Source organism: Dasypus novemcinctus, chromosome 19 (assembly GCF_030445035.2).
Source record: "Dasypus novemcinctus isolate mDasNov1 chromosome 19, mDasNov1.1.hap2, whole genome shotgun sequence".
In the NCBI taxonomy this organism is placed as follows: Eukaryota; Metazoa; Chordata; class Mammalia; order Cingulata; family Dasypodidae; genus Dasypus; species Dasypus novemcinctus.
This window is the reverse complement of record NC_080691.1, coordinates 46178738-46191361: the sequence shown is the minus strand read 5'-3', so window position 1 is coordinate 46191361 and position 12624 is coordinate 46178738. Positions and strand designations below refer to the sequence as shown.

At 50.6% G+C, this 12624-nt stretch overlaps 1 gene segment (V, D, J or C); it reads right to left on the bottom strand.

Annotated features, from left to right (window-relative positions):
• Positions 1 to 8053: 8053 nt before the first annotated feature.
• LOC131274453 (immunoglobulin lambda variable 3-9-like) lies at positions 8054 to 12624 on the bottom strand. The segment is given in 3 exon segments: positions 8054 to 8175; positions 12048 to 12317; positions 12579 to 12624. Coding segments are annotated over 3 exon segments (438 nt in total).

Here is a 12624-nt window from a genome sequence, read left to right as displayed (position 1 = left end):
AAATGAATGAATGGTAGCATGTGGGGCTCAGTGTCTGAGGACCTGCTTTGCATGTACAAGCTCCTAGGTTCCATCCCTGATACCTTCCCCACAAACAGAAACATTAAATGAATGAATTCAACTCTTTCTTCCAATCTCTAATTGGTCTCTGATTTTTTAACCATCCACTACATAAATTTAAGTCATAAATGAAAAGGAGCACCAGAGTTCATTACCAATGAGACAATAAAGGACTTGATATACGAAGGGGATGTGGGCAGGTGGCGTGAGGTGTGGCCAGGAAGAAACAGGGAAGAATGACATGAGAGGGTCTCATCAGATGCTCCCAGGAGGTCTTGGGAGACTTCTCAGATCCTATCTGAAAGGGCTCCAGGGGCCTCAGGCCAGTCCCCGGAGAACCTACAAGTCTATCCTGGGGGTGAAAGGTATGAGCTGGGGTTTGCTATGACAACCCCACATCTGCTCTGTGTCTGGGTGGGGACCACATCTTCCACAGTGTCACTGGGCTGGTCTCCTCTGCAGGACCTGGGCAGACAGAGGGAGCAGCCTGGGAGAGCAGGGGCAGGACTAAAAGATTCTTGTCTAGATGAAGGCTCTGTCCTGTGCAGTGTGAGTAGCAGAGGGAGGAGGGGAGTCATGTGACACAGCCTGAGCAGGTAGATTTTAACCCACTTTCCATCTGTCTGTGTCAATGTGACTCACTGCCGAATCCTCCCACTGCATGGGCTGTGGCACAATAATAGTCAGCCTCATCCCTGGCCTTAACAACACTGCTGGGCAGGGTGGCCATGTTCCCAGATTTGGAGCCAGAGAATCAGTCAGAAATCTCTGAGGCCTGCTTGCTGTCTGCATAGATGAGCAGCACAGGGGCTTGGCTTGGCTTCTGCTGGAACCAATTAATGTATTCATCCCAGAGGCTTTCTCCTGAGTGGGAGATGAATGTGTCAGCACGTAGGAGGCCACAGAGCATGCAGGCATGAGAGACGATGTGAAATGAGGCCTCTCTGCTCACTCCCTGCAGATGCCCCTTCTAGGATGGACTGGGATGAACCTAGAGCTTGGGGCAGGCCCAGTGCAGGGACCTGGGAGAGTTGAACCTGTGGGTGGGGTCTGGGGGGCAGCACCTGTGTAGAGGATGAGCAGGGTGAGCAGGGGAGCCATCCGGGACATGGTCCACACATGCCAAAGCTCTAGTCTTGGGTTCCCAGCTGGGCAGGACTCCTGCAGCCTATGTTATCACCCAGGGGAAGGGCAGGCCCAGGGATGTAAATCAGACCCACTCTCATAACTGTGGGAGGAAGGGCGCCTGGCTTGCCACAGCCCTTCCTCCCACACATAACTATAAGGTGTGAGCCTCATCTGAACTTTAAATACCTTCTCACTGCAGGAAAAAATAAAACAAAATAAAATATAAAAATTATCAGTCAAATAAATTTTCTTAACATATTTTCCTTATGCCAATATATATAAAATAGTATTTCCTCATGTGTTCAGTATAAAATTATGAGTTATTTTACATCCTTTCACATCTAAAATGAATTGTATAATATAGCACATATCAATTTGGACACTAAATTTTACAGGAAACATTTGAACTGTTTTAAAGTTTCATGAAATTTACAGTTGTTAAAGTAAATTTACATATCCATGATGTTTAAACACTTTTAAAATTTCCCAACAACTGAAAAGAATACCGAAGTCTCACTTTATTTAATATTTGAATCCAAGTTAACAAAACTGGTTCTTTCTAGGGGGATTGATTTGACTTTGAAGCAGAAGTTTATCAGTTTCAAAACTATTATGTCTGCCCAAATTAAGTAAATTCACTAATCCTTTGTCACGAATTTTTATGAACACTCAACTCAAAAGTTACTACAGAATTAAATACAGCTCTAAATTTATCCACATCCACAAATGTGCCTCAATTTTTTTGTTGTTCTGTTTTTGCAGCAATTAAAAACTCAACCTGCTTGGTTCCAATACTTGGATTTTTAACTGTTGTTTATCCCTATGCAGTGGTATTGAGAAAATTTTCAACGTGATGTCATTGCATTCTTACTGTTTTTATTGATCTATCAAAGATCCAGCTTCCAGTTTCCTTGATTCTCCCTATTGTTTTACTTGTCTCTCTTTCACTTATCTCCCCTCTAACCGTTAGTATTTCCTTCTTTCTCCTAACATTAGGCCTGATTGTTCTTCTTTTCTAGGTCCTCAAGGTGAGCTCCTAGGTTATTAAATTGAGTTCTTTCTCCATATCTATAATATAGGCATTTACACATGTAAAGTACTGCTTTCACTTCAACTCCTACACTCTGATTTATTGGGCTTACCCCACTCAACTAACATGGAGTTGAAGAATGTCAACCACCACACCATGGAGCCTAGAGTGCCTACAACTGAAAGCAGGAGGATTGCATCCAATATCCATGTGGAATCTAAGCCTCCTCTTGACATAGAGGTGCAATGGACACAACCAATCCAAGGTCCACAGAGAAAATGTGGCATTGGTATGGGAAAAGTGGCCATGGTGGCTGCTGGGTGCGGGGAATTGGAGGAAGAGATGAGATATGGAGGCGTTTTCGGGACTTGGAGTTGTCCTGGGTGGTGCTTCAGGGACAATTACCAGACACTGTAGATCCTCCCAGGACCCACTGGATGGAACGTGGGAGAGTGTGGGCTATGATGCGGACCACTGACCATGAGGTGCAGCGATGCCCAGAGATGTACTTACCAAATGCAATGGATGTCATGATGATGGGGGAGAGTGTTGCTGTGGGGGGAGTGGTGGGGTGGGGGCAGTGGGGTTGAATGGGACCTCATATTTTTTTAATGTAATATTTTTTAAAAATGAATTAAAAAATTAAAAATAAATAAATAAATAAAGTACTGCTTTCAATTACATAGCTATCTAGGTATTTCCTAATTTCCCTTGTGATTTTTTGATCCATTACTGTTTAAGAATGCTTTACTTACTTTCCACATACCTGTGAATGTTGTGTTTTTTTCTGTTATTGACAGTAGCTTAATTTTATTGTGTTTTGAGTAAATATTTTATATTTAAAATTCCATAAAACTAAGCAAATGTATGTTAATGTTACAAGATGTTAATATGAGGCAAAAAAAAAAAACCCACATTAGCTCAGTGAAAGAAACCAGACACAAAGTTCTGCATATTTTATGATTCCATTTATATAAAATATAAGTATAAATCCATTTATCAAATAGAAAAATGGTTTATGTAGGGCTGGGGAAAGATAGAGGGGTTGAGAGGTGAGTGCTCAGGGGTGTGGAGTTGTTCTTTTTGGAGTGATGAAATTGTTCTAAAATTTTTTGTGGTGATGAGTGCCCAACACTGACTAAAAGTCACTGACTGTATATTTTGGGCAAATTTAATAGTATGTGAATATATCTCTGCTTCACATAATAAAACTGCTTTAAAAAATTCCAGTTTCAGAATAACAGTTTCCTTGAACTTCTGGTTTTGCCAGGGGCCTTCAACCATGCCTGTCAGTCAGTGGGCAGGGCCTTCAGGAACCACTGTCCTCCCCTCAGTGCCATGCAGGGCCCAGAGCCATGCAGGAGGCCCTCGCTGCATGTCCACATCTTAAATACATTTGAATGTCACCACGGTCCTGCTGTGCTAAATGAATGGTCCTAAGGTGTGCACTGACCACAGGCCTGCCCTGCAATCACTGGGGCTTGTTGTGAAGTTTGCACGCAAGCCATTCTTGGGGATCTCTTTGCAATGTTTTGCAGCAGCCAAAGCTTCCAAGGAATCCTGGTTGAGAAATGCTGGGCAGGAGAAAATCACTATGAAATGTGATGGTGATATTTTTGTGTCCTAATTGGTAACACTGTTACATAGCTAGAGTAGAAATGCCTGTGCAGGTCAAGAAATGTGACTATGAAATGGGAGAGGTGGTTGATGGTTTTCTCCTTTGTGAAAATAATGCTGCACTTAGTAGAATAATGTGTGCATTTATACAGCTATAGAAAGAGAGAAAGAGTGGGAGAGAGAATTCGACACGACCCAGTGTGAGCAGGAGGAGGTGCTCTGCAGAAAATGAGTGGAGACCTTGACAGACAAGGACAGTCAGGCTGCTCTCAGCTGGTGATGGTGGCCATCCTCCAGAGCTGACCTTGGAGCCGCTATTAGGACAAGAGGAAAAGAGGCCCGGGCCGCCCAGGGAGCGCCGCCAGCCTGTAAGGGGAGGAGGGAGGAGCTGAGAGCAGCTGCGGGGAGCTGGAAACTGGGGACAGGGATCTGGGAGAGGACTGCGCTGGCCACTGGCGACTGCTTGTACCCCCAGACAGCCCCGTGGCCCCCTGCGCTCAGCGCTAGGCCCGGCAGAGCAGGAGCCACAGCCTGAGCCGCAGGCTTGAGCACAGAGTACGGCCCCCTGGCGCCAAAAAGCGCGATGCTTGGGGACGCTGGTGACGCCGTGTGTGAGAGGAGCTGCTCTGAGCCAAGGTCTAGCTGCACAGGATTCCCTAGCCACTCCTAACCCCGGCCTGCACCATGACTGAGGAGGGGCGGCTGCCCGCAGAGCGATGGGCTGGCTGGTGTGCTGGGACCTGTCCCTGCTCGCCAACGCCTGGAATATCCTCAGCGTCGGCGCCAAGCAGAAGTGGAAGCCACTGGAGTTCCTAATGTTCATGCTGGCAGCCACCCACATGCTCCAGGTGGAGGTGCCCATCGCCCCCTACGCCACGGTGCAGCTGTGCTCGCAGCACCCAGACTACGAGTAGAAAGAGGGCCTCTGCAAGGTCTTCATCTCCACCTTCTCCACCCTTACCCTGGCCACCTGCTTCTCCATCACCTCCCTCTCCTACCACTGCATGTGGATGGTCCTCTGGCCCCTCAACTATTGAGACCAGCCTGGAGAGCAGTGTCCCCCCTGGACCTGGTGGTGTTGCAGTGGTGCCTTGACTACACCCGTCTGGGCGACTTTGTGGCCCTGGACAGGACGGGCAAATGTGAGCTCTCCGCCCTGGAGGTGGGGCCTACTGCAGCACTACCTTTTGCGGCCCCTGCAGGAGGACAAAATTCAGTACCTGCAGGTCCTGCCCACGCGGCTCTTCTCCCCAGACTACTCGAATGTGTGGCCACCGTCCCGTTGACTGCCTTCCTGTCCCGTTGGGGCTCCGGAGAGGACCAGGCAGTCCCGGCGCCGGGACTGACCGGAGCCTGCTGGCCTTCGCCGAGGACGCGTCCCCTTTCCTCTTTTGCCTCACTGCTGCCCTACGCCTTGGCCCTGATCGACTTCGCACCCGAACCGCAGACCCCGCCCACCCACACCACCTGGGAGGTTCCCACCACGCCTGGGCCCTTCCCGCGCAACTATCCCCAGAGAGCCCATGGTGCTACAGAGCCCCGCGGTGTGTAGGACCCAGCTGCGCCCCGTAGGGCCGTCCCTGAGCCCGCTGTGGCCTGTTTTCCTCCTTGGGGCAGCCAGGGGAGCTTGCGCCTGGCGGGCAGGGGCGGCAGCACCAGCAGCTTCCTGGGGTCGCTGTTGGAATCCTTGGGCTTCTTCACTCTGTACTCCGGCTCCCTGGGCACTGCAGCCCCTCGCTCTGACGCCAGGTCTGCATGGCAGCCCTAAGTGCAGGAAAACCAAGAATCAACCACACCGGGCCCTCCTGCCCCTGCCTGTCGGGGAAGAGGGACGATCTGACTGCCCTGGAGGATGGCACTGGGCAAGGATCAGCCGCAGGTCTCCCCTGCAGGGTAGAGTCTGGGGCCCAGCTTGGCCAGCAGTGGGCCCAGCACCCTGTCGGTTCTGGGGCTGGAGCTGGAGCCGTGGGGCGCGGCAGTCATCAGAGGAAGAAAGCCTGGCCTTGGAGAAGCCAGAGGCAGTGGCCACTGGACAACAGCTGACTTTCCACTCTGCATGGTAACTGCCACGCCCCACAGTGGAGTGCTTTGTATGTAGAGGGTCTCTAAGCACAGAGGTCTTCAAAGCCCAAAATGCTCTCTGAGCAAGCCTCCCTGCTTCCACCCTATTCTGTCTCAGTTTCCCCATCTGCTATGAGCAGGTAACCCTTGAAAACTCTCAGGACTATTGGGAGAAATCTACATGACCTCAGCATTGAGGGGATGGGGCATGAAGCCTCCACTTGGGGTGCCCCTGGCCCCTGGGGGCTCCCACCCAACCACAGCTGAACACAACACTGGTGCACCCCACCACAGGCACCATGGCCATCTTGACTACCATCAGTGTTCCCGTCCTCATCACTACCATCATTACCTGTTCCCAGGCCTGGCGGCCACTTCTATAACCCCACCATGAAGGTGGTGGGCACATGGGTGGGAAGGACTAAATTTGGGGGGGGAGGCTGCTACCTTACCTGGCACCCATTCCAGATCCATTCCCTACCTGTATAGGCCTGGCCAGGATGGGGCCCTGACTTTGAGGTTTCCTGAGCTCTGGGTTCATGGCCTGGACCCTGGTAAGAACTGTTCCCTGCCCTGGGGCAGAGCTTTTCTTTGCTCCCTTTCCTGGGCTGCCCCTGACCCCTTGCCGCCCGGGCTGGGCCCTTGCCCTGGGCAGGAGTCTGCTGGATCTTTGTGGTACAAGATGCTACACAGGTTAAGTGGGGGCCCAGGAACAGCGTGACCTTGAGGTGGTGGGACAGGGGCATCTGCAGGGGATGTCTCCTCCCCATCCCTGTCTCAAGGCAAGAGCTGGAGCCAGTTCCAAGGCTGGCACAGAGCCAGCCTGCACCCTGTTCCCTCAAACCTGGAATTATGGTGCCACTTCTGTCCCCTCAGATGGTTGCTCTTGTCTCCTCACCCTGCAGACAGGGTCCCAGCCCAGGAGGACCCACCGAGGGTGGGAGGGTGGGACTGAGCAGCTCTATTTGGGCTTTGGAGGCCCCTCCAGTCCTTGGTTGAGGGGTAACTGGGGGTCTAGTTGACCAAAGGTTAGCAAGGCACCACAATCCAGCTCCAGCCACCGGAGGGGCTACCTTGGGCCTGTGCTGCTGTGCCTTCAAGGACTGACATGGGATGTGGGGACAAGGATGACTGACCACATTCTGCCCCCACCCCCATTCAGACTGACCCATTTGTCACCTTGGATTTTCATACCCAGACTGTACCATACCCAACAACAATACTTGCAGGAGATGTCTTCCCCCAAAGTTTCTCCAGTTCTGGTTTTTACAACAACAGCATAAAGGAAAGAAGATGCCAAAAGAGATTTCCTGCACCTGGGCTGCCATCCACACCCCACCCAGCCTCCAGGCCTATTTGCTACATTCATTAAGAGCTTGACCCTGGACCCCCCATGGAGGGGGCTCAGTCCTGCTACCACCACCCAGCCCAAGCCAGGATCCCTTTTCGACAAATGAGCATTTCTCTTCTGTACAAATTCCAATAAAAACTTCCTTATAATTTGCAAAAAAAAAAAAGAAAAAAGAAAAAGAAAAAAAGAAGTGTAAAGAGGTAATGTAGAGATGTGGGGTGGGAGGGCTACATCAGGGCCTTATTGGGGAGTGTGTTATAGAATATGTGAAAAAGGGGGGCCAATTTCTGAGTGCTGGGTTGCAAAACCATATCAGATAAGACTTGACATGACTCCCAAGTGGGAAATTTGGGGATGGAGGAATGTGAGGTCGGGTGTGGTAAAGGGGAAATTTCCAGGTAACAAATTTTCAGCTATCCCAGGCAGCTGCTTAGCAGAACTCATGGACCCCAGGAGTGACTCCCTGGGCAGTGACTGGGTCACAAGGGGTCATCAGAGCAGCTCCTTTGTATTTTATGACTGTTGAGGACACTGGGCTATGGGGTTACCAAGTCTCCTGGATGCTGCCTCAGTACCATGTCCTTAACATGGACTGTGTGTTCCTGAGCACCGTATGAAGCTCTTGTATTTGGACTGTCTGGTGTCATGATCTTGACACAGAATTACTTTCCCCAAGGCTCCTCAGACTTGCTGAATGGAAGGGAAAAGAGAGAGTGGGGAGCACATGGCAGTCTGGGCTCACTTTTCTGAAAGATGTCCTGGGGCTGTAGGAGGAGTGAGACACTGATAGGGGAATGGTTTTTTCCTCACTTGCCTCCTGCCTGTGTCACTGTGAGCAGCACTGCTATCCCACTATCCTGCATCTGACAGTAATTATCAGGATTGACCATGGCTGGGGTCCCACTGAGGATCAGGGTGGCCATGTAACCTGAGTTGGAGCCAGAGAACTTCTCAGGGATCCCTGAAGGCTGGTAGATACCCTTAGAGATGACCAGCAGGGGCCCTGGTCTGCCTTCTGTTGGCACCAGTGCACATTTTCACCACCAATGTTGTCTCCCCCACAGGTAAGCCTGGTTGTCTGTTCTAGGGTGACCAACAGCGAGCTTGGCTGGGTCAAATCATAGGAGGCCATGGAGTCAGCGGGAGATCAAAGGAGAGGTGGGCTGGATATGAGGGACTCATCCACAGGACATTCCCCTCCTGCCTGGCCTGGATTGAGCTGCAGGGAGTTTTGGCCCTCACAGAACAGGCTCCCTTCAGCCACCACCCCAGTGGCCATTGGACTGGGCTGGTGGATGGAGCCTCTGAATGATGACAGAAACCCGCCCTCTCCATTGGCTAGTGCAGCATCCTCAGGGACTGAGAGCAGGGCACTGAGTTGGTGGGTGCCACCTTATGGGCCAGCACCTGTGCAATGAGCCAGGAGGGTAAGGAGAGGTTCTAGGGAATCATGTATGCACCCAGATTTCTCCTCCCCAGGCCTCTGAAGATGGGATGGATTCCCGGAGGCCTCTCTTATCTCCTGCCTAAAGAGTGATCCCGGTTATACAAATTAATCTGAGCTTAGGGATTCGTTGTGGGGGTCTTTGTCCTCCAGAAGAAGCCTCAGTTCCCAGGGACACAGAGGGGAGGGGCTGCCCCTGCAGCCCACACTCCCAGCCCAGAGGGTTCTCCTCTCCCTGCTAGTCTCTCCCTGGAGGTACATCTGCACCCTCAGACCTTGTCCTGGCTCCACTCCTGGGGTCTGGTGCTAGCAGAGTTCAGCAGGAATGTCTGTCTGGGTTTTCAGATAACCAGGAATCTCTGCTGTGGAGTGGTCCGGTGACCTGTCCTGCAGGTGACCAGAGAGTCTCAGTGGTGATGATGAGATTATACTGGCACCACAAAATTTCCTCTGCCTGATCCTGGCTCTGAATGGAAACAGGTGGTTTCAGTCCAGGGCTCCATAGGTGTCCTGTCTAGAAGCATTTGTGGAGGGTTCAAATGCAGATCTCATCCCATCTCCAGCTTTGGAAGCTTCAAATACATCTACTCTGATCACCTAGAACCTGATGCAGTGACCTCCTCATCCTCATTGTACAGGTGACAACACTGGGGTTTAGAGAGGACAAATCTCCACCAATGAGAACAGGGCTCCTGAGCGGAGAGCTAGACTAAAACTCCTCTTTGCTTGGTGCACATGGACTTTTGAAGAATCACTGACGCACTGTTTTTGTGGTTTTTTTTTAGTCTTGGCTGTGACCTCTTGGGGCAGGTCTTAAGTGTTTCGCATCAGGATTTCTAATAAGGGGTCAAAGCAAAGTAGAGTTCAGGTGATTTCTAGTGTAATAGTGAATGTAATTAGAATGCAAACCCCAAGGACAACTCCAGGAATTATTATTTTAATTAGGCTGCCTTTAGTTGATAGAGAAATTCAAGTAACTTAATTGAATTAATGAAGTCAACAAAGCTCATCAAACAACTGCTATGTTTGAAGGACTTGAAAAACAAGATGAATATAATTTGACAATTGATCCTGCAGAGACAAAGGGCAGGTCCAGGGGGCTGTAGTTGGTGCTTTCAGAGAAGTGAGGAACAGCTGTGTCTGTAGGACAGGCCAGGTCTCAGAAGCAAAGGGGAATCAGGTGAAAAATGGGGGACAAGAGGGTGACAGGGTGTTTACGGACAGTTACAGGGATTTAGCATGATTGGCGAAGGCAGAGAGGGGAAACCAAACTGTCTTGGGGAAAGAGGTATGCACCATCTCCAAGAACTAAATGTGAGATACGGGGAGCCAATGTGAACTCATACATCCACATTGATGACACAACTGCAGAGAAAGAAGGTCACCTTCTCTTTCAAGTCTGAGGTCAGTGCCACTAACGTTTGTTGCATGTTAGAGCCCCCCTCCCCCCATGCACGTTGCCTACCCAGCCTCCAGGTGGCTTTACCAGGTTACTCTTACCACTCCCTTGTGGGCGCAGTGCACTGGCTGTTGGAGGCACAGGAAGTGTCCTTTACGAGGTGGAGATTCACAACCTCCGGCCAAGGGCTGAGATTTCCTGGTCCATGGACTTCAGTCCCCAAGGGAAGAGGGACTCCTCTTTACTTTGCCCACCTGACTCAAGACCAGGAATGAGGGGCTCAGTTGCCATGACAATAGGCACAATCCCATTTGGAGGAAGAGGTGGCAGGCCAAACTGAGGCTCCAGCACATATATCTGGGTGGGGACTGGTCATGGGGGTGGTCAGGGCTTGCTCCTGGAGGAATCAGGGTAAGGCATTGACTCTTGTGGAGCATCCCCCTAACTTATTGCTGTGGCTCCAGTTCCAAGTTTTGAGAATTGAGCAGTGAAAAGACCAGGCCCCTGCTCCCTGGGAGTTTCCAAACTTCTGCAGAGGAGGTGGGGAGCTGTGTGGTGGAAACACCTGGTTTGCAGAGCCACCTGGTAGGCCTATCCTGAACCACTTCTACCTGTACATCATCTCCTCTTGGTGTTTAAAATCCTAACATTGCTTCTCCCAGGTCCTTTGAAGTCACAATTAACCATGTGACAAAATGCTGTCCAGTGGTTTAAAAGGGCCAATCTGCTGGAGTTCTCAGTTAAATTTTGTTCCTTTGGAGGAAGAAGGAGACTGGATTTTTGCAAAAATGTCCTTTTGAATATGATGTGTGATTGTGGAGCTACAGCAGCTATTGTGAGATCAGAAGTCAACACTAATGAATGCAATGCCAGAATGGTACATAGCAGATAGAATTAGAAAAATCCTGCATCCCAAATAATTTGATGAGGATCTGGAATACAACCCCCATCTATCTGGAAACTTATTTTGTGGAAGGAAAATAGGCTCATTCTTGTGGATGCCATTTTGGTCATGTGGTCTTTGCTAAAGATGAGTATTTACAATTGGTTTACAGAAATAATTAATGCAAAAAATCATTTAATAAAAATAATTATACTGAAAGAACTAAAGCCTGGTCGATACTCTGTATACAGTTCATAATTGAAACAATGACAGGCAGGCAGCTCCCTAATCTGGAATTGGGAGAGTCACAGAAAAGGTGACTGGAGCTGCTAAAGGGAAAGAAGATGAAAGACCTCTATAGCAGTGTTTATGGGGTGGGGGCAGAGCTGGGCCAGTGCCCTCAGAAAGGGTCTGCTCTGATGGAGGATGTTAAATAGTAGTGACAAACCACAAGAAGGCCAGCATTTAAACCAATTTCAGACCTGAAGTGACCTTGCTTCTAGGTGAACTTTCTGGGGCAAGAGTGTTGAATTCTCAGGTGTGGTGAGGAGGAACTTCCAGGTAATTTTCACATGATCTCAGCTGCTGCTGTGCAGCTCTTTTTGGCCTCCAGGACAGTGCCTCTGGGAAGTGAAGGGTTAGTCACAGGTGAGTTCAAGCCCCCATCACCTTTCTTGTTGACCTGGGGCAGGAGACCCTCAGGTAGGTGTAGGTAACACCCCCATCACCTCCCCTCCTTCCCCTTTCCCAACATGTGATGTGTGGTCCCCGAGCCCTGCCCTCTGGTCCTGCCCTGTTTAGGGTCTCCCAGGGTGAAGCAGCCCTGCTTTGCCCAGCGCTCCTCAGACTCACTGACCTGTCCTGAACTCAAAGGATAGGGGGAGTCTGGGCAGCCTGGGTGGCCTGGACCATCTCAGACTTGTGTGCAGAGGGCAGACCTGCCCAGTATTTGTGCTCAGAACTCCTGGAGTTTAAGGAGAGTGAGACACAGAAAGGGGAAGCAGGTTTTTGTCTCACTTCCCCATCTGCCTGTGTCACTGTGAGCAGCACTGCTGCTACTACCCAATGCCTGACAGTAATAGTCAGCCTCGTCCCCAGCCTCAGCCCCGGTGATGGTCAGGGTGGCCGTGTTCCCTGAGTTGGCTCCAGAGAATCGGTCAGGGATCCCCGAGGGTCGTTCACTATCCTTGTAGATGACCAGCAAAGGGGCCTGGCCTGCCTTCTGCTGGTACCAGTGCACATAACTATCTCCAATGTTGTCTCCCCCACAGCTGAGTCTGGCCGTCTGCCCCAGGGCCACTGACACCGAGCGTGGCTGGGTCAGCTCGTTGGAGGCCACGGAACCTGCAAGAGAGAAAAGGAGAGGTTTGCTGGCTGTGAAGGGCTCATCCCCAGGAGATTTCCCTCCTGTGTGGCCTGGTTGAGTGCAAGAATTCTGTGACCTGACTCTGTGCCCTCACATCTGCCAGGGGCTACACTGATGGATGGAGCCTTTGATCAAAATACAGTAACCAGCCCCCTCCCTTGGCAGAAGCAACATCCTCTGGGGCTCGGAGCTCCATGAGCAATGCACTGAGTGGTGGGTGATACCCTGGGTAGCAGCACCTGTGCAGTGAGCAAGGAGGGTGAGGAGGAGAGCGGTCCTGGCCAT